At 36.2% G+C, this 27669-nt stretch overlaps 1 protein-coding gene across 3 annotated transcripts in view; it reads right to left on the bottom strand.

Moving 5' to 3' along the window:
* Supt20h (suppressor of Ty 20 homolog (S. cerevisiae)) overlaps nt 1-25412 on the bottom strand; it is a 35707-nt gene extending 10295 nt beyond the window's left edge. For 2 of the 3 annotated variants that reach the window (XM_013031478.1, XM_013031477.1), the window contains exons 1-22: nt 25291-25412; nt 23616-23683; nt 22821-22920; nt 19673-19708; nt 19054-19112; nt 18282-18348; nt 15799-15928; nt 14590-14693; nt 12936-13052; nt 12783-12836; nt 12050-12189; nt 10155-10311; nt 9995-10051; nt 8004-8075; nt 6472-6629; nt 5288-5314; nt 4892-4924; nt 3877-3994; nt 3344-3446; nt 3041-3199; nt 1041-1110; nt 437-591 (exon numbers count right to left, since the gene is read on the bottom strand). In XM_013031478.1, coding sequence (XP_012886932.1) covers nt 437-591; nt 1041-1110; nt 3041-3199; nt 3344-3446; nt 3877-3994; nt 4892-4924; nt 5288-5314; nt 6472-6629; nt 8004-8075; nt 9995-10051; nt 10155-10311; nt 12050-12189; nt 12783-12836; nt 12936-13052; nt 14590-14693; nt 15799-15928; nt 18282-18348; nt 19054-19112; nt 19673-19708; nt 22821-22823 — 1819 coding nt within the window. In that variant the 5' untranslated portion in view covers nt 22824-22920; nt 23616-23683; nt 25291-25412. Of the gene's footprint in view, nt 1-436; nt 592-1040; nt 1348-3040; nt 3200-3343; nt 3447-3876; nt 3995-4891; nt 4925-5287; nt 5315-6471; nt 6630-8003; nt 8076-9994; nt 10052-10154; nt 10312-12049; nt 12190-12782; nt 12837-12935; nt 13053-14589; nt 14694-15798; nt 15929-18281; nt 18349-19053; nt 19113-19672; nt 19709-22820; nt 22921-23615; nt 23684-25290 lie in introns of all 3 variants that reach the window. The other variant, XM_013031480.1, reaches the window with a different exon arrangement.
* Nucleotides 25413-27669: the final 2257 nt, after the last annotated feature.

Below are 27669 nucleotides of genomic sequence, written 5' to 3'. Positions count from 1 at the left end.
AAGACACAACACAAAGATAACTTTTACAAAATTATGAACAGTGAGTTGTCTAACATGAATTCAAATGAAGGTGGTATGCTTCTAGAATTTAGACCTTTAACTGCCTCTCTTACACAAAATACACTTTGGAACTACATTTATTTTTCCTGGAACATGACCACATTGGTAGCAATAAGGCATTTTATTATATGTTTTGAAAAGAGAATATAACATGTACAAACTTAAATATTTATTAATAAGATTCTTCATGAAAGCTGATGATATGCCATGTGGTTTAATTAAAAAACTCAGAATTTCCAAGGCTTTTGAAATGAGATATTGGTGGTATGACACTTTACAAATTAGTAACATTAAATGTCTTTAGAAATATCCTTAATGTTTTTACTTCAGCATGTATTTTCATCTTGTTATAGGTTATTATTTGCAATATTCTAACCTGTTTGAGAAGCTGCCTGCATTGCACTGGGCAATGCATTTGGTAGCAGACCTCCTGAGGGTAGAAGGCCACTCAGGTTTATTCCTGCAGGAGTTATGGCACCAGTGTTACAGCCCAGCATGGGGTTTGAACCACTCATCAAAGCCTGTGCTCCACTGCATGAGAATGAGACAAAGCGTTAAAACTGTACTGTAAAAAACAAACAAACAAACCAGCTACATAGTTTAAAAAACAAACTTCAAAACAATATCAATTAATTTGTGTCTTAAAAATTATATCTAGCCTCAGTTTCACTTTAATGACTGAAAGTGACCAGGACAACTATAGACAAGTACACATCAATGTTTAATTGGAAAAGTAAAGCACTAACCAAAGGATTAAAAGATGGTAAAAGAATAAACAGGAAAATCTACTCTGCTGTCAATACAAAGCATTTTCTTGCAGGTAATACATCATTACTAACATTAAAATATACATGTGAGGCTGGTTTTGCCCATATCTAACCTGTTTTCTTCAAGTTTGACTGCTGCATAATTTAGTCTTAATCTCATAAGTGACTATCTTAAAAAAATAAAATAAAGCCAGCACATCACTGCAAACTTACCAAACAGAGCTCACTACATTGATGAAGTTAAGTCCAGCAGAGTTTGCCATGACCTGGGTGGCTGTGGTCCCTGTAGTTATAGATGTTACCATGGTGGAAAGAGGAATGGTTGTTACAGGCATTGCCTGGCTCAGAGACCTTTGCTGCTGAGCAAACTGAGTTAACAAAGTGGGCTGAGGGGTGAAGCCTGAATCTTGGGGAGTAAGGGTGGCTGAAGGGGTACTAGGAGTTGAGCTCTGGGCATCAGAAGGGTGTGGGGTCGATGAAGGGGTTGGTGTAGGAGTAGATGGCTTAGGAGTTCCAGATCCTGCTCATTGAGAAAAATAAAAATTGCTAGTTTGTTATAAATGGCCAGTCCTTTTTTAAAATAAGGTTAATGGAATCTTACTTAGCACTGACAATTTGTTCCAGCTTTTTTTTTTTAAAGCAGTTAACTGCAAGTGTTAATTTCTACACATGATTCATGAGTGTTGATACACTCAATTACAATTAAGGATGCAGTATATCAACTACAACTCCCATCAGAAGATGCTGTTACAGTGACAAATATACATTTGTATTCTACCACAAGACCCATTTAAAAGATAGTTTCCTACATGCTGCCTTTGGCCTAAAAAGTTCAAAAGGAATTCAAATTACGTTTTGTATTTACAATTTCACTAATTCAAGACTTCTTTTAAAAATACTGCATAACAATCTGAGATAAACTGTGAACATATTTAATAAGTTATATATGGTTAACATTCATATTTGGCACCTACATATACATGTTTAATTCCTAACACATCAAGTTTATCCTGATAAATTTACAAAGAACAGTAATAAAGCAATTATTTGATAGATAATACTGCATCTTTAACAGTAACTGTGTACTTCTGCTTAAATGTAGAATGTATAGAAAATCTGTTGTGAATGAAGTATGCACAGTTTATCAATTTTTTAAAAAACAAAAACAAAAAATAAAAACCAAAAAAGTAAAACCAAAGCTCTTGAGGTGTTTTCTTTTTTAGCTTTCATGTCCTGCAGAAAGAAAGGAAAGAAATGTGAATGTCCAGAAGCTGTCACTCAACCCTTACTTAAAAGTAACAACTGTGTTCAGTAGATGACCATAATCTATACCCACAACGTAAGAAGTGTGAATAAGACTTTCATCAGAAAATTTATATTTTTCTTTGTGCAAAACAAGAAGGCAGAAAAATTACACCTTTTGAGCTATCGAGATGAAGATGTTTTTATCTAATGCGAAAACTATCCTATCACTGTGCAGTGTACTAAAACTTTCAGCACACATTATCTATAAAAAAATCTTAAAAACTAGATTTTTTTCCCCAAACTGTAACTTAAAATATTCAGATATTTGTTACTGTGAAGAAATTCTCCCGAACAAAATCTAGCATTCTTACAGAACTTCTTGATGTTAAAAAAAATGCATCCCGTAGTAAAAAATCACATTTTATTATCTTCAGAGTAATGCTTTATGATCATCACATTTTAGTAACTGACAACTTATTAAAAAGTGTAGAAGTGTTTTGGAGATACTGCTTTCTGGTTGACTGTATCACCACCTTGGAAATTAGCTGGCCTCTTACATATACAAATAAAAAATCTGAATCAGCAGTTCTTTGAGCACTTTTTTTTCATACCAGTCACACAATTCATAAAATACAAAGCAACCTATGGTACAATAAAATAAAAATAGTTTGGAATCTTATTACAAGAGTAACTGCAAGATTATTTTTTAAAGGAGATGTATAGGTTGCAAGTCTAAAAGGAAGGTATACACAAAGTGCATACATAGATAGAGAAAAACATACAATTACAATAAGCACATAATACATACATAAATAAGAACTGCTCGAAACCACTCACAACTTACATATTCTGGGTAAAGAGTACATTGAGCACATTCAGATTTCACTATTCACAGGTCGAAAAGCTGTCTTAAACACTAATACAGAAGCTTATGACAATTTTAATGAAGAATTTAAGTTATAACTTACTTTGTGATGAGCTGGCAGGTGATAGGGCAGCTGGAGAAAGCATACTAACTTGATTGAGATCTACAGATGACTTTCGAGAAAGACTTGGTGGCTTAGAAGATGGAGGAGGAGTTGGAGATTTAAGAAAGCTGCTGGCCTGTTGGGGTGTAAAATAGTTACCTAGGAAAAGAATATGAAAATGATTCACGGACTCAAGTTCAAAATTCGGTAAATTGTAGGAAAAAAATGAGTAAAACTTCAAAAAAGAGATTGACTGTATGACAATTCTTACTCTACATTATTGAACATTAGGCATTTTAATACCTGAGGAACTACTTCCTGAGCTTGTAGGAAGTTTGATGGGTGGAGGTCGATGCTTTATCCCCTTCCCCAAAACAGAAGATTGAACTGACAGGGTCTCAGACTGCTAAAAGAGTGATAGCAAACATACTTGTTAAAACTGAAATCAATAATACTACATAGAAACAACCTATCACTACAAAGTATTGTTAGTGGTCGGTTATAGACTGAATAGTCTAAATATAACAAATAATTTCACTGGGACCTATGAAATACTTAACACTCAAAGGATGAGGGAAAGAATTTTGAATAGGAGAGAATCGGAGTGAAAGGAGCCAAAGACTTCAAAGACAAAGCTTCTACCTTCTTCTACCTATCATTTCCTAGAAAGTAACGCTTGAATCCAGATGACTAGTACACAGATATTTACTCTTTTCTATCATAAAAAGATAAATAGTAAAGTTTAAAGTAAAAACCAAAATTAAAGATTCTCTCTACATGTCAAAATACGATCCTTAACATTTTTTAAAAAAATAAGGTACAAAAACTATACATACTTCCCCTTCTTTCCCTGGAGAAGGCTGACTCAGATTGGCTGAACCACTAGAGCTGTGCGACATCTTGACTGGACATTTAGCTTCATTCTGGACCAATTCTTGGTACTGATTAACTATCCTGAAGTATTATGGAAAACAAGTAAGGAACAGTTAACCTCATTTTATATCATTTGAACTCATGGCCTTGAACTTTCCAGGAGGTGCATAATCACTTGAGCTATACTCGTAGCCTTCATTTTTTTTTTTTTTTGTGCCAGTCCTCAGGTCAGGGTGCTGCTGCTGAGCTATTTTGCTCAAAGATATTGCTCTACCAATTGAGTCAGAGCTCTACTTCTGGCTTTTTGATGGTTAACGAAATAGAGTGTCAAGGGCTTTCCTGCTGGATTTGAACTGTAATCCTCCTGCCTCCTTTAGTAGCCAGAATTCTAGGTGTGAGCTACTGATAAACTTCATAAATATTTTTATTCAAAACAAAACTGTAAATGGTTTTATAATTCTATGAAAAACCATCCTTACAGTATTAAAATGCCCCCCAAATACAATTCAGTTCCCCTAAATCTCACCCTATGAAAATGGTATTTATAGTTTTTTATACTATATTCTTTTCTGGAATTAACTGGATTTTAAAGTTGAAAGGGATTTAAGATCTAATTTTACTTCTGAGGTTAGCATATTAAATAATTTCATGTTCAAGCAGTCAAGTGCATCATGAAAATCAAAGTATATGGAAGGGGTGACATTGTAGTAGGGGTTCGAATTCAGGGCCTGGACCCTGTCCCTGAGCTCTTTTTGCTCAAGGTTAGCACCCGACCACTTTGAGCCATAGTGCCACTTCTGGTTTTTGAGTAATTAATTGGGGATAAGAATTTCTTAATGATTTTTCTGCCTGGGCTGGCTTCAAACCCTGATCCTCAGATCTCAGCCTCCTTGAGTAGTACAGGCATGAGTCACCGGCACTCAGCCAGCAATATACTTTTTATCTGACTTAGATGCATTTAAAATTTTTTTTTTTTACCTCTCAGCATCAGTCTTTGACCCAATAATGAACCTAAAATGTTAGAGAGAGAAAAAAACTATTAGATAAGAGTGTTTGAAGAAGCCCTGGGATTAAGTGTTTGAATAAGCCCTGGGATTACTTCTGAAGAAATTCCAAGTATTACAAGTATTATTCACTTTGACAAGTGTAGGCAATATTACTAAATCACTAAATTACTATAGCTTTTGCTTTCCTTTATTTTAATCTTTGAACTTGCAGGTTATTCTTACTGTTGTACTACATACAGAACTTAAAATATTATTTTGTACAGAGAATACATGAAAGAAGTATCTTTACCAAAGAGTCCGACTTTATGACTCTTAACAGATTATAATTATTAAAATAATCTTAATGGATTATTTATATTGTAATTACCAATTTGAATGATCATCTGTGGAGGAGCTGAAATATAAAATGTAAAAAAATATTTGGTTAATGTAGCTTAAACTTTTAACTTTACACTTATTAAAATATAGAAGAATGACTAAAAGATAACAAATCAGGCAACATTTCTAAACAATTCCTGGATAAGGTAAACAACTCAATTCTCTTCTTGGCAAGAAAAATAATCTGTTGGTATTATGGAGAATATATACTTTGTGTTCCAGAGAAGATAATAAATTTAAAATAAGCCAATATACTTTTAATGGGAAGATTTTCAGTACAGGTAATATTAAACATGGGTATTTTTAACATTAAGTATATTAAATATTTAGTACATTTAATTTTTTAACATTAAATATATTTCATAAAAATAAAAACGTTAAATAGACTAATATAGGTAATCAGAATATCGGGAATTTGTGTTGTGTTAGCTGAGGATTTTTGTGCTGGAGCTTGAACTCAAGGCCTAAGCACTGTCCTGAGGTCTATTGCTCAAGGCTAGTGCTCTACCATTTATGCCACAGATCCACTTCTGGTTTTTTTGTTTTTGGTAATTAATTGGAGATAAGAGTCTGATGGACTTTTTCTGCCTGGGCTGGCTCAGATTTCTGCCTCCTGAGTAGCTAGGGTTATAGGCAGGAGCCACTAATGTCTGGATAAAGAGTTTGTTTCTTACAGGTACTATGTACTTGCTCTTAAAATCTACGTTTTCTACTCTAATTTGTATTAGTATTAATAAATTAACATAGATCTGGCCTCGTTTTTTACTGCTGAGCTCTTTTTTTAAGTTTTCTTCTTTCCAAAACAATATTAACGTCTAAAGTAAAAGTAACTAGAGGTACCCTGTACTAAATGTGTGTAATATATACATTTCGGAAAGCAAATTATATAAACTGTCAATACCTAAACATACCAAAGTATCCTTCAAAGCAAGTATAAAAACAAATCATGGGGCTTCTAAAAAATGTAATTATTATCTTAAATCTCAGACAACATGGTAACTATGACTTAAATTTACTCATCTACTGTCAAATGTAACTGTCTACTTAACCAACAAGAGTCCCCAAGGGGACATTTTTATTCACTAATGAATAAAAATTAGTAGTTTAAAATAGTAGTTTAAATAAATTCTGGATGCCTGAGTTTGTCAATAAAATGTATCAAACAGAACTCACTGGGATGGAGACATCTGGCTGTCATTTTCTTCATCTGCTTTACATGGCTGTATTTTACCATAGTAAAGTGGATCACCAAGTGACTGCAAGATGGTCAGCTTTGTTTTTTGATACTGATTACCAGTTTCACATTCAAATAAGTAATCATCTCTTATATCCTGAAAAAGATAAAGCATCTCAAAAAAATTCTCAAGTAAGTAATCAGAATTAGCAAAAATCAGGAATAAGTGAAACATTAACTTATGTCTGGCAATAGGAAAATAAGCTGCCATTCATAGACTACAGAAATGTTTAAGACTTAGTAAATATAGAACTCAGATGGTTCTTGTACCAGGGAATGAACTCAAGGATACCACTGAACAATTCTGCTAGCCCTTTCTACTACTGGTTACTGTTGAGATACGGTCACATTTTATGCTTTGGCTGACTTGAACTATGATCCTCCTTACTTGTACTTCTCTTGTGTTGCTGGGGATGACAGCACAAACTGCTGCACCCAGCTACTGTACTTTCCCCATAGCTGGAAAAACAGGTGTGCATCACTACCTACTCACTGACTGAGATGCAATCTTGAGAACTGTTTTTTTTGTTAAACCTGGCTTAGCCTCAAATCTCCATCCCCGGATTTCTGTTTCCCTGGTAGCTAGGACTACAAACTTGAGACACCATATCCAGCAGGATGTTTCTTTTTCTTTTTAGAAAAAACAAAACAAAGCATTAATGTCTACTATGAAGTATGGATATACCATTTAATGATAGTAAATCATTTAAACACTTACTGAACACAGTTAGCAGCACTAAACAAGTAGTGCCTCATGCAATCCTTACCACATCCCAATGGTGGGCACTATCTCCATATTACAGGTAAAGGATTAAGTGACTTGTCTGGGGTCCTGTAGCCTGTAATCCAAACCCTCATGTTGTTCTACCCCTTCCATGTCTCCAGTGCTGTATAGGATTCTTTTTTTCATACTACTTTGGGAATGAGAGTGCCAATGGAATATTAAACTTGAGAGTAATATGGTGGGATTTCATACACTTGACATATACATCACATATATTACATGACTTTCAATATAAAACTTTTGAAAGTCAATCTATTTTTTTATTAGTCTTGCCATTCATATAAAATATCCTATATAGAAAACATGTCATTATTTTGTCTCCAGGGTTCATCTAATTTAATATATTATGCCAAATTTTGTCTAAGTTACTGTAGTAATAATAGAGTATTTTCATTGAGACATCCTTGTAAGAATGTCCTAGTTTAATACAAAAAACAAATGTAGTTCTTTTCTAAGACAAGGCTTCCCTATGTGGCCCAGACAGGACTTAGATTAGGTGTGTACAAGGAACAACTAATGAAGTTAAAATTACTCTATTTGTTAACTTTGAGGCAAAATAATTATTCCTTCTAAGAATTCACTACATCTTCAAGAATTTTTTTTAATCCTACATTAAAAGCATTGTATTTTTAATTAAAAAAACTGCAAACCCATATTAGAAATGGAGAATGGGAAATGATCACTTACATGGGCTGGCCAAATTGTTGGTTGTGAGTCATCAGATTTGATGGACTTTTCCACTTTTGCATATTTCTCCACCTAAATAGGCCAAGACACCAGATAAAATGGAATCAGTATACTGACTAGAGAAGAATTGAAGTAGCTGAAGAATATATAGCATAGCTATTAACCCCCAAATCCTTGTATCACTAATGTTAGCAACTCTTGTGCTTAAGTAATTTAAAATTTACCTGCTATGTAAGACAATCTGTCAATTAAGACAAGTTTAATAATAAAAAATAAAATTAGCATCTGACTGTATACTAAATAGTTGCTTTTTCTGGACAGTGCCCTTTCTCATATTATAAACTGACACCATGTTCTTAAGAGACTTTCCTTCAGGGAAACTCAAACGTCAGAGATAATGGCAGGATTCTTAATAGAACAGAAGTTGTCATCTATTAGTGGTAACAAAGTTGGGAAGAGAATATAGAAGAGATAGTATTAAAGTTGATTCAAATTTTGAAATCTTTGTCATTTAGGCCATTTATTTTGTAGTATGTCTAAGGAATGTGTGCAAATGAAATGTTGTCACGTGCTTGGTAGCAATGATTTTTAAGAGTAGGGAAAGTATATAGTTCAGTGGCAAGGAGTCTGTGCTTCACCACACAAGGCCCTGGCTTCAAACCCTAGATCAAAACAAAATGAAGCAAAAGGAATCCAACCAACAAACCCAAAACAACAGAAATTTAGACTCACTTGAGCACCTGTTAAAAGAACATTTTTAAAATTTATTATTATTTTTTAATGTCCCTCTGCTAGAAACCCTTATGTAGGTCTGAACTGGGGATTGAAATTTGTATGTTTATTCTATGGTAATCTTCTGACTGAACTAAGTTGATGGATTATTTTATTTTTATTTTTTAGTCAGTCATGGGGCTTGAACTCGGCCTGAGTGCTGTCCCTCACCTTTTCAGCTCAAGGCTAGCGCTCTACCACCTAAGCCACAGTGCCACTTCTGGTTTTCTGGTAGTGTATTGGAGATAAGAGTCTCATGGACTTTCTTGCCTGGGCTGGCTTTCAACTGTGATCCTCAGATCTCCACCTCCTGAGTCGCTAGGATTACAGGTGTGAGCCACCCGTGCTTGGCTAGCTGGGAAATTATTATTAGGGCTTTGCTACTTAAATTCTGGTTCTTGGGCCTAGCACCACTTGTAAGCTTGTGAAAATAGCAGCCCAGATTTGCTGAATGGGAATTTACAATTTAATAAGCTTTCTAGGCAACTCATTCAAGTATTAACATTTCGGAAGAACTGCTTTAGATATTTACCTTGCCCTCCTTCTTACAATTTACCCACAACATCTATTCTTATGCTATGTTCCCTTAGGAGCATATAAGTTTCAAAATGATAATATGACTTACTTCTCCAAGTTGTAGATAGTCTATTTATACTTTTGGTTTTGTGCTTTGCAGAATTATCTTTAAACTTAAAACTTGCTGTTTGCATGCAAAAAAATATGTAACAACAATTATAAAGAACTGGATGAACTATAAACCAGAATTCAGAGAACATCATGAAAATATAAGATCTCTCATCAAAATGCCTTTATATCTAATCATTTATAATTATGTATATTTGAGATTAGAATAAAATTAAGGTTCCTAGTGGTGGTCATTATTCCAATATTAATCTTTAACCAGTTTGAAGAAAAAAGCAAGTAAGAAAATTATGAAGAAAAATTACGGAAAAATCCAGTAGCAGGCTAGTTATATTACATAATGAACATCACATTTTTCTAATTTTCAAAATATTTCATTATGCTGCTCTAAACTCTGAACTCTATTCAAATGTTATGGCCTTATATAGCAATGGAAAAATGTACTGGTACTTAAAACAGGAAGTTGATATTCTTAAAAAATTGTTTTCAAGAGGAGATTCTTTTCTCAAAGTACCAGCTGATGGTAAAATTAAAAACTGTCTATTAAAAAAAAAAGAGAATTTCATGAATTGACTTACTTCTACTTCAGATGGCATGACCAAATTACAGGGACTACGCTTCCACATATCTACACACTGAAAAATAAAAAAGCAGTGTAATTACACCAAAACATTCAAAATAAGACAAACCTTCTGACACACTTAAGCTTTCTTTAAATTATGAACAATACATACTTACATTGCCTGCTTTAGAGATTTTGAGGTCATAATGCTGACCTGCTTTTCTTTCCTTTTTTTTCTGTAAGAAATCAAGCAATTTCAGCTGAGGTGGAGGGGGACAGTGAGAGAGATCCTGCTGCCGATTCAGGGAGGACCTGGAGTACCTCTTGAAACACCTGCAATAGTAAAAATCAGCAAAGCTAACTGACTTATAATATATATGTTTAAACTAGTAAATATTAAATATGTAATTAAATCACAAATATTTATAGAACACTACCACATGCCAAGCAATGTCCTAGGCACAGGTGAAGTGAAAATTAATATGTCAGACCAAATTCCCATTACCATGAAACTGATAGCCCAGAGTGGAAACAATCATAAGTAAACAGATAAGATAATTAAATTCAGAGTTCAGAAAATACTATGCAATAGAGGAGAAAATCCAGTTCCATGATGAGTAAGTGAAAGGGAGGACTACATGAGAAAAGGGAGGGAAGAAAAGGACTGAAAAAAAATAAGTGAGCGAAGACATGAATAGTAAGAAATTAGCTATAGGAAGTTAGGGGAGAGGAAACTTGTTTTTGATCTAGGCATGTAAGAAGCTAAAAGTCAGCAGGACATCTGAACAAATAAAAATAGGTCCACTTGAAAACTGATATATCACTAGCTGCACAGTGTTACATACCTATAATCCAAGCAGTTTAGAGGCTGAAAAGACCAAGAACTCAACGCCAGTTTAAGCTACGTAGTAAGACTATTTCAAAAAACTAAGAGATAGGTATGAAGTACTTACTAGCATTTGCAAGTCACTGGTTTTCACCTCTAGCACCATCAAAAGGAAAAACACTACAATGTTCTATGCTTACTATGCTTAAACAGGATTTTTATCCTACATAAGTAGATTTGTATCATAAAATTTGAGAATGCAGCTAATGAAATGAGAAAGAATGAAAAGTGCCCACTTTTTTTCTGGTGCCAGTTCTGGGGTTAGAACTCAAAGCCTGGGTGCTCAAGGTTAGCACTCTACCACTTGAACCATAGTTCTACTTCAGCTCTTTGCTGGTTAATTAGAGATAAGAGTATAATAGATTAGGCTTATGATAAAATATATAAATTTATATACATATATTTATATATATATAAAGGAAATATATATATATATATATATATATATATATATATATATATATATAAACGAAATGTACCCAAAACCTGATTCACATAATTGCAATCCCTCTGTACATTACTTTTTAATAACAATAAACTAATTTTTTAAAAAAAGACCATAATAGACTTCCTGGTCTGGCAACAAACCTTGATCCTCAGATCTCAGCCTCCTGAGCAGCTAGGATTTATAGGTATGAGCTACCAGCACCCTGCTTGGTGCCCACTTTAGAGCTGCAGCTCCAGAAAGCAATGAAGTTATTCCTTCTGTTGATATTTTGTCTTGATCTCTTTTCAGTTTCTTTACTGTTTTGTTGAAACAGTACTTTAAAATATTATAGAAAAATTCATTGCTTCACTAGACTGGAAAGAACATTAAAGAATCATAATGATAAAAATCTTATTTTTTAAAGCTCTCTAAGTTTTAAAATATCTCCAATTAAGAGTATTTATACTTGGGCTGGGAAGGTGGCTCAGTGGTAGAGAGCTTGCCTTGCATGCATGAGGCCCTGGGTTCGATTCCTCAGCACCACATAAGCAGAAAAAGAAGCTGGAAGTGGCGCTGTGGCTCAAGTGGTAGAGTGCTAGCCTTGAGCTGAAGAGCTGAGGGACAGCACCCAGGCCCAGAGTTCAGGCCCACAACTGGACACCCCTCCCTCACCCCCCTACAAAAAAAAAAGTAAACTCAAGGAAAATATACAATAAATAGAATTTAGAGGTACTTATGATACAAGTATGAGCAATTACCGTTTCATTGGACGAGTATTCATCTTCTGCCTGTTATAGAGAAGTCTGTTTGCAGTGCAGGCTACTGCTACAGAAGGATCAAGACACAGTGGTTCAGCTGTAGCCAGAATCAGTTGGCTCTCAAGCAACAGCTTGTCTTCCTGAAATGTAAAAGAGCATATATATCAGACATAGGATTTTTAAAGAGTAATCATACATGTCGAGTATATATTCCCTGAAACTACTATGCTAAACACTATAGTAAAATGCAGTAAATTCTAGCTTCCAACATCAGCGTGTAAAATTCAGAAACTTCACAATATCAAGAAAATTCTAATGGGAATCTAGTAATTTGTACTAGATTTGTAATTTGTATATTGTATTATATTGTGTATTGTATTTTGTAAGTTGTATATTGAATTCACAAACTGCTTTGTTAAATGACAACTTTTTTTTTTTTTTTTTGGTTCTAAGCTTGAACTCTGGGCCTGGGTGCTGTCCCTGAGCTCCTTTTGCACTCAATCACTTGAGCTACAGCATCATTTTCACCTTTTGTGATTAATTGGACATAGGAGTCTCACATATTTTCCTGCCCCAGATGGCTTTGAATCATGATCCTCAGATCATGATTTCTGAGTAGCTAGGATTACATGTGTGAGCTTGGTTGCCTAGCTCTGGCAACTCCTTTGTATATCTATTTAAAGATAATAATAATAAAAAAATTAAAACTAAATCCCCAAACCAAAAAACTAACCTGGGTCCATTTATGGTTATCACTTGTTATTGAATGAACATCACAGATTAAAGTCTGGAATAAAATTTTAAAAATTAATGCATACTCATATGAACATTTGGAAACATTAACGAACGAAAATTCCACTAAAAAAGAAAATTAAACATTCCATACCTGCATCGTTGGTCGTAAGAGAATGTGCCTGCTCTGGTAACCAGGAGACTTCATATTACTCGACTGCCTATAGTCACGTATTTCTGCTATGACGCACCCACAGTGAAAAATATTAACCTGTTTTTGAGGAAAAACATTTATGTTTATGTCATTTTTCAAAAGCCTAAAAAGTGAAATTTATATTGAAAATTTCATTTTTTTTTGGGGTCCGGTCGTGGGGCCTGAACTCTGGGCCTGGGCGCTATCCCTCAGCTCTTCAGCTCAAGGCTAGCGCTCTACCACTTGTGAGCCATATTGTCACTTCTGGCTTTTTTTTTTCCTGCTTATGTGCTGCTGAGGAATCGAACTCAGGGCCTCATGCATGCAAGGCAAGCGCTCTACCACCGAGCCATGTTCCCAGCCCATATTTCACATTCTTAAACTTTTTCCTTAGCAAAGTTCCCAACATCACTGGAGTTAAGTCAAGGAAGTAAGGAAAAAGCAAAGAATAAGGCAATGATTGCCAAAGCTGGCTATTACAAAGTACAGACATAAAGGCCAGTTTCTAGCCCCTACCTTAAAAACGCTTCACAAAAAAGAAAAGTTCCCCTTCCTTCTTTCTTTTCCATGTGTGTCTATGTGCCAGTACTGAGGCTTGAACACAGGGCCTGGGTGCTGTCCCTTAGCTTTTTCATTCAAGGCTAGCATTCTACCATCTGAGCCAGAGCTATACTTCTGAAATTTTACTGCATAACTGGAGATAGAGTCTCACAGACTTTTTCTGCCTTAGCTGGTTTTGAATCCTATTTGATTCTCCTATCTCTGCCTCTTTTTTTTTTTTTCCCCTAGTCCTGGGGCTTGAACTCAGGGTCTGGGCACTGTCTCTGAGCTTCTTTTGCTCAAGGCTTAAGCTACAGTGCCACTGCCGGCTTTTTATGTTTATGTGGTACTAAGGAATTGAAGCCAGAGCTTCATTCATGCTAGGCCAACACTCTACCACTGAGCCACATTCCCAACTCAGTATCTCTGCCTCTTGAGTGCTGAGATTAAAGGTATGCCCTACTACACCTAGTTTTCCTTCATAAAGGGAGATTTCAATTGATAACCTAATTCCTCTAATAACATTTGAAGAACTGAATAACTTGTACATTTTGCTGCAGTACATAGGTTAAAGTATTCCACAATAAACCATTTTTAAAATAGCAATGCAAAAGGTGCCAGGCATGGTAGTATATGACTTGTTATAGGAATAGGGGGGTGGAGGCAGGAGGTTCAAGGCCTTGTTAGTTCAGGGCCTGGTTGGGCAATATAACAAAACCCTGTTCATGTCTCAGAAAAGATTAAATGTAATTTATCAAATACCAAAGTTATTTGTTTCTAGGAATATATATATACACATACATATATATTAGTGGCATAACAATATATCATATATATATATAACAAATTTAAAGACTATTTTAATTTATGTGTTTGAGATGTTTCTTGATATTTTGAAATTCCTAGGCTCAGGATATCCTCTTGCCTCAAGCTTCTGGGCAGGTGGAGCTACAGGCACATACCACTGTGCGAGGCAGGAACTGTTTTCTAAAAATATTTTGTATATTTCAATTATGTTAAAATATATTTATATTGACATTTCTTTGTAGGCAGGACACTAGAAAGATGTTTATACCTGAGATTTTTCTAGAAGATCAACTAGAATAGGAGGTAATTCTTCTGCATCTAAGTATTCAAGCAACTCTCCTTCTTCATAAGGTAGTCGAATGGTCTCAGAATCTTAATTTTTAAAACAGAAAGTTTATGGCAATGTTTAGGAAAACCAAAAAGTTTAGGTACATAATCTAAATCAAAAACAGTTTTTAAAGAAAAAAATAAAATGGGCTTTTCTAATGTCCTTCTTTACTTAAGCCATATTACTGAAAGACTTCTTAAAAATAAGCATTTTAGACCAGAAAGGGAAAAGCAGCCTAATATATTATGGCAACACATCTGACATAACATTACACTTCAAATCACAGCCATCAGTTATCAGAACATAAAACTAATGATTTACTGCACATTAATTAATCACATCTGGAAGATAGATAAGATGGTACTTCATCTAAAAATGTTTACTCTCAGAACAAAATTCTGTTGGTGTTATACAATTATTAACAGAAAAATTCCTAAGTGAACTCATTGTAGAACTCTTATGGTTATCACATCAATGTTTTAGATCACTGTAGAGAAATCTAGGAGTATACACAAGGATCTTTTCAGAAATAAGAGAAATATTTTAATATATAAAAAATTATTAAAGGTTCCAGACTCAAAATACAAAATGCAGCCAGGTACTGGTAGCTCATGTCTGTAATCCTAGCTACTCAGGAGGCTAAGATCTGAGGATCATGGTCAAAGCCAGTATGGGCTTATCTCCAATTAACTACTGGAAAGCTGGAAGTGGTGTTGTGGCTCAAGTGGTAGAGCGCTTGTCTGGAATTGAAGAACAGAGGGACAGTGTGGAGGGGCCCAGAGTTCAAGAACCACAACCAACCAAAAAAAAAAAATTCAAAATGCAGTACATCTGAAAGTTTCTTATGGTATCTTTGAATACAAGCAGCAATAAGCATAGTGAACAAAATTTGACAACTATTTAAAAATCATGTCTTTTTTAAGCTGACCTAAAAGACATATGAATTAGAATACTTTCCAAATACCTGTTCAAGAAGGATAATCATACATACTAAAACAATTTCAAACATTCTAGCAAAAGTCATAAGGAGAAAAACTGAGGATGAGTCTCCTTTTATTCCTAAATCAACACCGAGTAGGTTAAAAAACTAATTTGTACAGGAACATACCCTGCTCCTGGCAGTTATTATGTATACTGTAGAGGTCTTACCTGATCCATTTTTTCCCCTGAGCATCAGAGAATATCCCTCATTTCCTGGGTAGAGATTGACCACCAAACAGGACAATGTTTCTTGCATAACAAGCTTTTCTAACAAGTTCACATTTCTTCTTAATTTCTGCTTTAAAAAGAGGCAGAGCTCATGAAAATAATCCAATGTAACCTTGAAAATGCTACAATTTCACAACAAGATCTGAATCCATCTATCAGCATTCGTTCTATATTGTAATCTCGAAGAAGATTATGTAATACATTAAAGTATTATAAGGCAGCAACCTAAACTTAATTTTTATGTAATACTATGGTCAATGTAGATTAACATCAAAATTAAAATAGGAAATCCTTAAAGCAATAAAAATACTAAATACCTAAGGCAGAAAGCAAAAATACTTTTAAAAGCTGTCAAATGTAAATATGTAAAATACATGTAAAAGTACGTTAATGAAGAATTGTAGCTCTATGGTGGCAAATGCACATTTCTTCAATATTTCCAGCCTACAGTGGCTCTAAATAGGCTTAAAAAAAGACTATTAACTGAGATATTGAGTCTAAAAATATCAGGTTGATAAAAGGAAGCAATAAGTAATTTAGATAATTTTCTGTAAATTCAGTATATAATAGCTTTTTAGGAACCATCTTAAAGGTCCATCAGGAAATTAAATGTCCATAAATCAAAATACATAATTTAAAAATGTATATAAAAGTAGCAATTCCTTTATATTCTTTTAACACTATTTTTCAATTATATTTTTAGGGCCCAGACTGGAACTTGAACTTGGTACTCATTGGTTGGCACTCTACTAAATGAGCCACCCTTCAAACCCCTCCTTTTTTAAAAACAAAAAAACACAACTCCCTTCCCCAAATTTCCTAGATTTTACTTGGAAAGATGTTTGAGTCAAGAATATTTTATGCAAGACCTGAAATAAACCAACACTGTTTTTTGTACCTTATACAATATTACGATACGTTATATTTAACATGTTAAAATTGAACACAGAAATGATAAATTCTTCATCTGTCATTGCCATTGAAAATTAAAAAAAAATCACAACCTTTTAGCTACTTTAATGTAAAAAACAAAACAAATCACAATAAAACAAAAAAACATAGCCAGTAGCATAGGTTTGTAACCCTGAGCACTGGGAGGCTGAGGTAGGAGGATCAGGAACAAAATTTGAGGCCAGCCTGGTTTACCTAGTGGAAAATGTCTGGAAAAAAAAATTAAACAAATTCTAAAATTTCAGTGCAGGAAAAAATGTTTCCAGAATTCTGACTCAAGACAAAATTAGATAAATTCAGAATATGTGTACTGCTTCAAGAAAACAAGTTGTGGCTGGAGGAGAATGATGGAAGAAGTGACTGATCAAGATGCATTGTGCTCATAAATGGACACGTTGAATTGATATCCCTTTAACTATTGTGAGTGAGTATGTGTGTGTGTGTGTGTGTGTATGGTGTGTGTATATGTGTGTGTGGGGGGAGGAGTGAGAGTAAGAGAGAGAAAAAGAGAAAGCAAGCAAGCAAGTTGGTTCTTACTGAGTTCACTCCTGTTAGAGCAGAGGTTGGAGCCTTTAAAGGGTCAGACAGTATAAAATGCTGTGGGCCACATGTGCTGTGTTTATAACTTCTATACTTGAATGAAATATTTGGCAGGTGGGCAGTTTAAAATCTTTATGATGGAAGAGTCTCACCTATCCTAGTTGTGTCTGTGAGACAATGGATAGGGCATTATATGGATTTTTGAAACAGTTTCCTGAGTATATACACATTTATATGCTAAAAATTTAATGCAGAAATCATACTGTAAGATTTACAAAATTCTTCTTCTTTTTTTTAATGTAAAGACACTAGAATTACAAGTTTTTTTTTTTTCTTTCCTGGTCCTGGGTCTTGAACTCTGGGCCTGGGTGCTATCCCTGAGCTTCTTTGGCTCAAGCCATAACCCTCAGATCTCAGGCTCCTAAATAGCTAGGATTTCAGGTATGAGCTATCAGCACCTGGCCAAATTACACTATTTTTTGCCTAAATTAATGACAAAAGAATCTCATAGAACCCTTAAGGTCCCAGCCATGAATTTATTTTGAGATCAAATTTACTTTTTATTGCCACACTTGAATTTCCTGTAGGTCCTGTAAAATCTTTTACTTTCCAGTCAAAACACCATGAGTTATTTTACTTGTATCTTAAGCTTACAAGTAACTTTGCTCACAACTTTCTAGTAAGATATTCTGTTACTCAGTGAACACCATTCCTTTACTCCTACCTAGCAAGTTAGTGGTACCTAATGCCACATTTAAGACCTGGCACAGGATCTGGACCAACTGAAGAACTAACCAGAGTCTGAGAAAAAAAAAAATGTTAGTTCATGTACAAAGATATAAACCATTAGTTGCTTGAAATAACTCCTATCAAATTTTTCTTTTACTATATATTTTCAAAAAGCTACAATACGATAAAAAAATTATACTTACCTTAACCTCTGGTTCTTTTTCACATTCTTCAACATACAAGTCATAAAGTTTTTGAAATATAGATTTTCTAAAAAAAAAGTAAACATAATATACTAAATAGCAATGTTAATATATAATTATGATGAAATGTTGCCTTTTTTTCTTTTTTGGTTGGTCATGGGGTTTGAACTTTGGGCCTGGGCACTGTCCTTCAACTCTTCAGCTCAAGGCAAACACTCTACCGTTTGAGCCACTCTACCACTTGAGCTCAAGGCAAGCACTCTACCACTTGGCTTTTTGGTGATTAATGATGAGTCTCAAGGACTGTTTTACCTAGACTGGCTTCAAGCCATGATCCTCAGATCTCAGCCTCCTGAAGTATCAGCATCTTGCCAGTGTTTTTAATTTCTTTAGATTTGGAATATTTGTGTATAACTCATTTGGATGGATCACAGTTTAGACACAAAAATTAGTTATTTCATATTCACTTATACAATTATATTGAAGAAAATTTTATGCAACATTTCTTTTTATTTTGCCTCACTATGATTAGAACCATTTGTAAGATGTCAGATGCAATATTTTCCACTTCAAAGGCTCATTGCCTCCAAAATTTTCAGAAATTGGGTTACTTTGGGTTTATAGATAAGGGATACTTAAGTCAATGTATGGAAAGATCCTAGGCACATTTCTAACCGAGAGTCTAGCAGCAATAGGCAATGGGTTAGAAATATCTTAATGAATCCAAAATATTATCAACAAATCCAAGATATTATCAATTAAACATTCATACCTTCCACTAGATAGGTATTTCCTTTTAGGAGGTCTCTGTCGAGCACTTTCAATGATATACTACAAGAAGAAAAGTTCATAAAAAGTTTGCCTTTTGTTTTGTGCATGGACAACTATATTAAGTACTATATATCTAAAATAGCTAAAATAGTCACTTAAGTCACTCAAGTGCTTGACACGTTAAATTATGCCTTGCAAGAAAAAAATTCCTTAACTTCTAAATATATAGTTATAAACAAGTGAAAAACTGCACTAAGATTTAACACAATATTATTGTTATAAATTGTTATTTCACAAGATAGAAATTTACTCAATGCTTTATTGCTATTAAAAATGTGCTACTGTATTAAAAATTGTACATTCAGTTGCAAGAATTCTATGTTTCTTAGTTATTTTGGAGAACTTCTCAAAAGCAGAAAAACAACTTTAAGTATACTGCTGAACGAGCTTTCACATAAACAGACATTCTTATGTAACCAACACTGTAATCAAAACAAGAGTATTTCCATCACTACAAAACTAAAATATTAATGTATTCCTTTGAAGATAAAATACAAAAATCTTAGTTTTTCTTAGTTTCTAACACCAGTACTTCAGTGTATAATTTAGTCATGCCTTACCTCTGCACGATCCAAAGCTAGTTCTAAAGCTTGTTGCTGTAAAAAATAAAGTGTTTTTGGTTAGTTATTTCCACAAAAAATAATTTACACAAAAATAATTATTTTTTGCTTAAATGTCTCATTTTCTGAAAAAGCCCAAGGTATTCTCCTTTTTTTCTCTTTTCCAACACACTGTATGATCGAGGCACGTAACAGGAAAAAAAAAATATGACTGTTTGGGGCAACTAATCACAACAAACTAGACAGAAAAAAATGGTGTCCCCAGCTAGTATTTGTTGAGGCAGATATGTCTTCAACATTTGGTCACAATCTCCTTCAAACACCGGGGAGGGATATCATAGATACTCTAGATACAAAATACAAGGTGAGATCAGAATCTGCTGTGACAACTTCATTTTTTCCTCTAAAAACTGGGGCATGGATAGATTGGCAAGGTCCCAGGAAGTATTTCCTGGTTTGTATTACAGAATAGGGTTCATTAATTCATCACTGTTATCAGTGTTTACTTACTATCAAGTATCTTATTTATTTTGCAGTACTGGTATTTGAATTAAGGGCTTCTAGGTGGGTGTTCTACCACTTGAGTGACTCCTCCACATCTGCTATTTGTTGGCTATTTGGAGATGAGAATCTATGGAATTTTTTTGCTTGAACTGAAACCCTCTAGATGATCTCAGCCCATGAGTAGCTAGGATTACAGGCTTGAGCCACAGGAGACTGAGTTATCAAATACCTTTTAAAATATCAATTTTAAAATCTAGTTTGAAATAACATTTAATGATATTTAAAATATCAGAAAGTATTCCCCCCTTCACAAGGTTTAACTTTCATTGTAGTATTGGGGATTGAACTCAGGGCCTCACATCCATTTGAGCTATGTTGCCAGTGCTTTTTTTTTTTTTGCTTTGGTTACTTTTTAGATAGGTCTATTAGCATTTTTGCTTTAGCCAGCCTCAACCTGCATTCTCTTAGCTTCGCCTCCAAAGTAGCTGAGATTATAGGCATGCAACTACACTTCATCTTAGGCTTTAATGTATTTTCTTTTATTGTTCTGTGGTGCTGGGGGTTTAGCTATTCTAGGAGAGTGCTTGTACTCTAGGCATGTGCACTTTCAGTGAGCACTTTAAGCTTTAATGTTTTAAAGGTAAAAGTTAAATCCCAGTTGCATACTAGTGGCTCACACTTATAATCCTAGCTACTCTGAAGGTTGTGATCTGAGGATCAAGGTTTGAAACCACCTCAGGGAAGGAAAGTACATGAGAGTCTTATCTTCAATTAACGAACAAAAAGCTGGAAGTGGAGGTGTGTGGTTCCAGTGGTAGAATGCCAGCCTTAAGAAAGAAAAGCCAAATGATAGTGTGAACCTGAATTCAAGCACCAGTGTGCACGTGAGTGTGCACTTGTACACATGAACGCATATATACACACAGACACACATGCATAGATTAAATGCTTACTCATAAGGATATTTGTCACTATGAACAGAAATATATTGCTGCTTAAAATGTTACATTAAAAAAATTAAAAACCAGGGTCTCATATCTAAAGTATACATACAACTAAAAAAAATTAAAGCCCACAAAAACAAATCCTCTAAGAAACAACCACCCCATTAATAAGTGGGCTAAAGACATAAAGAGACTTCTCTAAAGAGAAAGAATGGCCAATAAATACATGAAGAAATGCTCAATATGCAACTCAAAACAACATTGAGATTCCACCTCACCCCAGTTAGAATGGCCATTATCAAGAAAACTAATAACCAATGCTGGAGGGGATGTGGCCAAAAGGGAACACTACACTGTTGGTTAGAGTGCAAACTTGTTCAATCACTCTGGAAAGGAGTGTGGAGGTTCCTCAAAAGACTCCACATAGAGCTCCCCTATGACCCTGGAATCCCACTTCTGGGGATTTACCCAAATGACCACAAACCTGGTCACACTAAAGCTACCAGCACAACTATGTTTATCACAATATTATTCACCATAGCTAAAATATGGAACCAATCCAGATGCCCCTTAGTAGATGAATGGATTAAGAAAATATGGCATACACACACACACACACACACACACAGACAGACACAGGAATTCTATGCTTCCATCAGAAAAAAATGACACTGCCCCATTTGTAAGGAAATGAAAAGACTTGGAAAAAAATCATATTAAGTGAAGTAAGCCAGACCCAAAGAAACGTTAAGTTCCATGGTTTCCCTTATTTGTAATAATTAGAATACATCTAGGATAATCTTAGCAGATGAGCAGAATAGCTCAATAGCTATGTATATATAACCATGTAAGATGATGCTGAGTGAAATGAACTCCATAGATACAAAAGGTTTTTCTTTGTTGTTGCTCTCAATGTTCTAAGTGATTTCTTTTTTCTTTTGTGTTTTTCCTTCTATGGTTTATCCCCTGTTGTCACTGTATTTGATTTTGGTACCCTGGGTACTGTATTGATGTTTATCTGAATTAGGGAAGGGAAGAAGAACAACAAAATCGTGAGACAAAGGACAAAGTGGGATATTCACAAGAGAGTATGTTGGAAATGATCTGTATAACTTGTGGGGGAGGGGAGGGAAAAAGAGAAATGAGGGAGGGGATAATAAGTTAGACAAGAATTATAATCACTACCTTACTTATGTAACTGTAGTCCCTTGACAATAAAATTAAAAAAAAAATTAAAAACCTGGGCTGGAAGGAGGCTCAGTGGTAGAATGCTTGCCTTGTATGCATGAGGCCCTGGATTCGATTCCTCAGCACCACATAAACAGAAAAAGCCTGAAGTGGAGCTGTAGCTCAAGTAGTAGAGCGCTAGCCTTGAGCTGAAAAGCTGAGGGACAGTGCCCAGGCCCAGAGTTCAGGCCCCACAACCAGAAAAAAAAATTAAAAATCTAAGCAAAAATTATTTGTATTTATACACATCTTCCTCGCCAATGATCCAGAAAATGGCAATAATATTAAAAGTAATAATACTGGGATTAATGATATAACTTGTAATAACAGATTCAAGAGATGAACCACATATCTTAGATTCTGCACATGACTGCTAAGTAATTTCCTAATTATGTTAATTTATACAGCTAGCAGGAGTTTAATACAAATACTTTTATGGAGACGAAACAAATACAAATTTGAGTATAGCTTACCATTGTGGCATCACATAGGAATCCAAAAAGAAGGGAACTTATATGTGTTGGTGAAGTGAGGTAAAAACCATGTCTTTTATATCAAGCTTATATATATTCACTGTAAAAATAAAAACAACAAACCCCTCATGTTAATATGAATAGAAAAGATTCAATAAATAACAAGAGAAATACTTGAGGTATATACATTCTTAATATGGTTTAATAATCTTCCACAATAAAATTCATCTATGTTCTCACTGCTGAAAAGCAGTTACAAATAGGTAATAATGCAAGAGGGATTTCAAGTTAAAAATCATGACTTCCTTTTTCTCAAAAATACTGAACATTGTTAGATAAAAGAATAAATGTGTTGACTTATCAGTACTGTAACTCTCACATTTCCTGTGAATTATTCTAAGAGCCTGCCCACTGGCTTCATACAGTTCTTTTCACAAATGATAGAACTCATCATGCCCGCTGAAAGAAAAAAAAAATCTCTACAGGTATTTTCTCCCTCAATGTCCCAGGCTACATTTTCCAGATAACAGCAGCCCTTCTTTTCCTGAAAAAAACCTCTTCCCTGGAATACAGGGGTTCTTATCCTGGCTCCAAAACCAAGTAACCTACTGAGCTTTAATTTTATATGATGCCTCTGCAGACTCCCATCATTATGATTAACTGGTCTGGAATAGGGTCCAGGGAGCTGCATTTCTGGAGTTTACTAGGTGATGTTAGAATTAATGCCCACTGTTCTGTCCTCTCTTCTTACCAGAGATAATATATGTTTATGGAAGAATGAGAAATAGAGCTTACTTGCATCTAATCCTTCAGCTAACTTCTGTATCCACTGCTGCACACACAGCCAAGCTCAAGCACAACTTCTGTCAACAGAAAGTAAGATATACCATGTAAAACTGTTTTTTGTTTTTGGTAAAACCCAAAGTTTAGATCCTTTTTGTGTCAGGTCAAGTAAAAGAAAAATTCAAAAACAACAAAATCTCCCAAAAGCTACAAAAAAGGGATGCAGGAAGCTAATCTAATACATTACAGGCATCATGTAGGCTGCAGAGTTAATCATTAAAAACCAGTGACATTAATTCTATCTTTGAATTGCTCATAGGGGGTTTCAGTTGAATTAGGTAAAGATAACCATTAAATCTAAGATGAGGATATAAGTACTTACAGGTAAAATGTAATTACTATGAAATTAACTTTTAACTAAATTGATTGGGGGGTTGTAACTTTAAATTATTTGAATATAACATAGTAACTTCACTACTTCTAACAAAATATTCTGCCCTATACATGATTTACCTGAACGTGTGAGAAATCATAATTATCACTGGCTCCATTTCTATAATAAAGGCACTCAGATCCAGTGATACTCCTAATATCACATAGCTAGACTAGGTTTTATTTTTGTGCCAGTCCTAGGTCTTGAAATCCTGGCTTGGACACTGTCTGTCCCTGGGCTTTTTTGCTCAAGGCTAATGGATACTCTACCACTTGACCCACAGCTCCATTTCCATCTTTCAGGTGGTTAACTGGAAATAAGAGTCTCAGGGGCTTTCTTGCTTGCCCAGGATTGCTCTAACGCTTGATCCTCTGATCTCAGTCCCCTAAATGGCATGAAATTAGTAGTAGATTAGCAGGAGTAATATTATATAGGCACGAGCCACTGGCGCTCCGTTTGGGTTTTTTTCTCTCTCTCACACACACATTATCCACTTTAGTAGGTTTATTTCTAATATTACAATGTTCGGACCACTCAAACCAAAGTTCTAGTTGAAACCAAATTTTAAACGAACTTTTCCTTTAACCAAAGCTTTTAAAAATTTTATTGATCAAACTTTTGATCATTAAGGATCGATCACAGCAGCCTGTGCTCGATCGAACCCCAGACATCTGACTGAATTCCGGACTGTGTTTCAAGGCTGACTAGGGAATGTGAAGAAACCCTCTCCTCCCCGACCCGTGCGGTGACAACCGGAGATCCTTCTTAGAGGCACAGGTGTTTTCCAAGTTCAGGCCTCCACGCCCGGTAAACCGTGGCCGGGCCCCGAAATGAATCGGGTTCTAAATGTCACTATCCAGGAGTTCCACAGGGGTGAACCTCGTTCCCGGCGTAGGACCTTCGGTTCACAACCCCGGGCGTGAACTCTGCAGAGCGCTTCGCCCACCCCGCGCGGGGTCACGACCCGCCTTTATCCAACATGGACGCCACAAAACCTCCCCCCCCACCTCTCCACCCCCTCCCCCGAAAGCGCCGCGCAAGATTCCCACGAGTTCCCGGAAACACCGGTGACGGGAACTTGAGACGTCTCCAGGAAAATGCCAAGCGCGGCTCGGCGCCTCCGCGAAACGGCCAAGGCCTCCGCCCAAAGGTCCCCTTTCAGGCCTGCAGGGCCCGGCGGCAGAAGTATGCCGTCGCCCTCCGCCCCTCAACCCGTAGACCCCTCACAGAAGGTTCGGGAAGCGGCTTCCTCACCCTGCACCCGGTCAAGCCTCGGAGCCGCGAGCCTTCCCCACCCACTCGCCGGCCCCGGTGCACCTGCGCGGGCCGCCGCCCCCGCCGGGCCTCCCGACGCTACCTCAGTCCCGGCCGCAACGCCCACCGCCCCTTTAGCGGCGCGGTGAGACAAAGCTGCCAATCACCTATCCCGGCTACATTCAGCCAATCACCTGTTCCAGAGGCCGCACTTCCGACTGCAGAAATGGGCGGGACCGGTGCTGGCGCGGAAGGGGCGGAGCTTGGATGGAGGGTGCCAAACTTGGAAGGCGGGGAACTGGCCGGAAGGCTGGTACCCGGGATGGGCAATGGAAGCTGGCAGATTCCTGCCCTACGAGCTCGGTGCAAACTCTGGCGTCGGGCGTGTGGAAAATGGGCGAGACAGAGCTAGAGAGAGAGGGAGGGAGAGAGAGTGTTCCTTGCGGTGCTGGAAACTGCAACGGTAGATGGGAGAAAACGTGAAACGTTGCGGGGCATCACTACCTACCTTTGCTGGTCAGTCCATACACCTTTCCACAGTAGATCAAATGCTAATGATTTTTTTTAATTAACCACCCCCCCCCTCCAGAGACCGGTTCTAAAACATTCAGACACTGGGGCTTCGATGTGGCTCAAGTGATAGAACGCTTACCTATCAAGCACAAGACCCTGAGTTCAAACCTCCCCACAAATGTTTCGAAAAATATATCAGACAGCATCAACCGTGCATATTGTGGGATCTGGTTGTAATTCTGTATTTTTGAAGCAGTTTTGAGTAAATGCTTTATATAAATTGAGGTGAAATTCACAGTGGCCTTGTGCAAATGAACCATTTTTAGTACACTCCAGTGGCATTTAATCCATTCATAATGTTAGGCAACTGTCACCTCTAGTCCTAAAGCACTTTTGTAACTTTAAAACTAAACCAGAACTCATTAGGTAGTTAGTTCCCATTCCTCTCTCTCCCAGCCCCTGTCAAAACAGCTTTTGGACTATGGGTTTATGTATAGTAAATACTTTGTATAAATGGATATGCAACGTCTTTTGTGTATCGTCTTCCACTTAGTATGATGTTTGGCTGGCTCACTTTGGACATATTGTAGTGTAACAAAGAATTAGTAGTTTTTTGATAAAAAGTTGTGAATTTTCACTTGGGCCTGCCAATGCTTAATGGGTCAGAATGAGTTTGGTATCTCTGCTTCAATTTTGTATGTTTCCTATGCTCTGAGCCATTCTCTCCTAGTCACCTGGTATTCTAGGAGCAATAGGTCTGATGGAAAAAAAATCTTAAGAAAATGAAAGGTAGTGATTAAATATAAGCAGTGAGGATTTGCGAAACAAACCTAAAATAGAGGATTCTTCAAATTCTCCATTCCTTGAGCAGGGGAAAATTACTAGTGAGCTAAGGAAAGTAAGGATGTATTTGGTTCATACCTAGACCTAGAGGACTAAAACAATCAGCTACACAAAAATTTATATACTGTCCAATTATAAAAAAAAGAATGTAAAGACTGCCTAAACTGCTACCTAGCTCCAGTTCAAACCATTTGGAGTGACTCAGAAAGCTGAGATGTGAGAATCAACAGTTTGGAATCAGTCTGTGCAGACAAATCCATCAGACTCTTATCTCAGTTATTCAGCAAAAAGCCAGAAGTGAAGGTGAGTCTCAAGTGGTAAAGTAGCAGTGAACAAAGCAGCTCAAGGCCCTAAGTTCAAGCTTCTGGACATGGAAGAAAACAAAAACATGTCTTATATCCTTCCACTAATAATAGGAGGATTCCTCTTCCTACCTACTTCAGGAAGCAGTGATTTTTTTTTTTTGGTTGGTTGTGGGGCTTGGGCTTGGGCATTATCCCTCAGCTCTTCAGCTCAAGGCAAGTGCTCTACCATTTGAGCAGCCACAGTGCCACTTCCTGTTTTCTAGTGGTTATTGGAGATGAGTCTCATGGACTTTCCTGCCCGGGCTGGCTTTGAACTTCGATCCTCAGATCTCAGCCTCCTGAGTAGCTAGGATTACAGGTATGAGCCACTGGTGCCTGGCAGAGCAGTGATTTTTCTTATCATGACATAGTTCTCCTGAGGTACTGATTTGACACAGACTGATTCTGAATGCCTCCTGCTCCGCCCTCCTGTCTATTCTTGTTCCCAAATGAGATCCCTTTCTGAACTCAGAATTATGGAATTAATAATGACTGAGAACCTGTTGAGCACTGGAGGAGATTTTAGTTTGGGCCAATAATAGAAGTGGGAGATAAAGTTCCAAATTGACTTCTCAACTTCCTCACCCTTAGGCTATAGCAGAGGGTCAGGGTTTATAGATATAGAAATGAGGGATTGGTTAATACAGTGAAGAATATTCATGTTTTTTTCTGGGAACTT

The sequence above is a fragment of the Dipodomys ordii genome, unplaced genomic scaffold, assembly GCF_000151885.1.
Source record: "Dipodomys ordii isolate 6190 unplaced genomic scaffold, Dord_2.0 Scaffold140, whole genome shotgun sequence".
In the NCBI taxonomy this organism is placed as follows: Eukaryota; Metazoa; Chordata; class Mammalia; order Rodentia; family Heteromyidae; genus Dipodomys; species Dipodomys ordii.
Note: the sequence above shows the minus strand (reverse complement) of the source record. Positions and strands in the feature narration are given on the sequence as shown.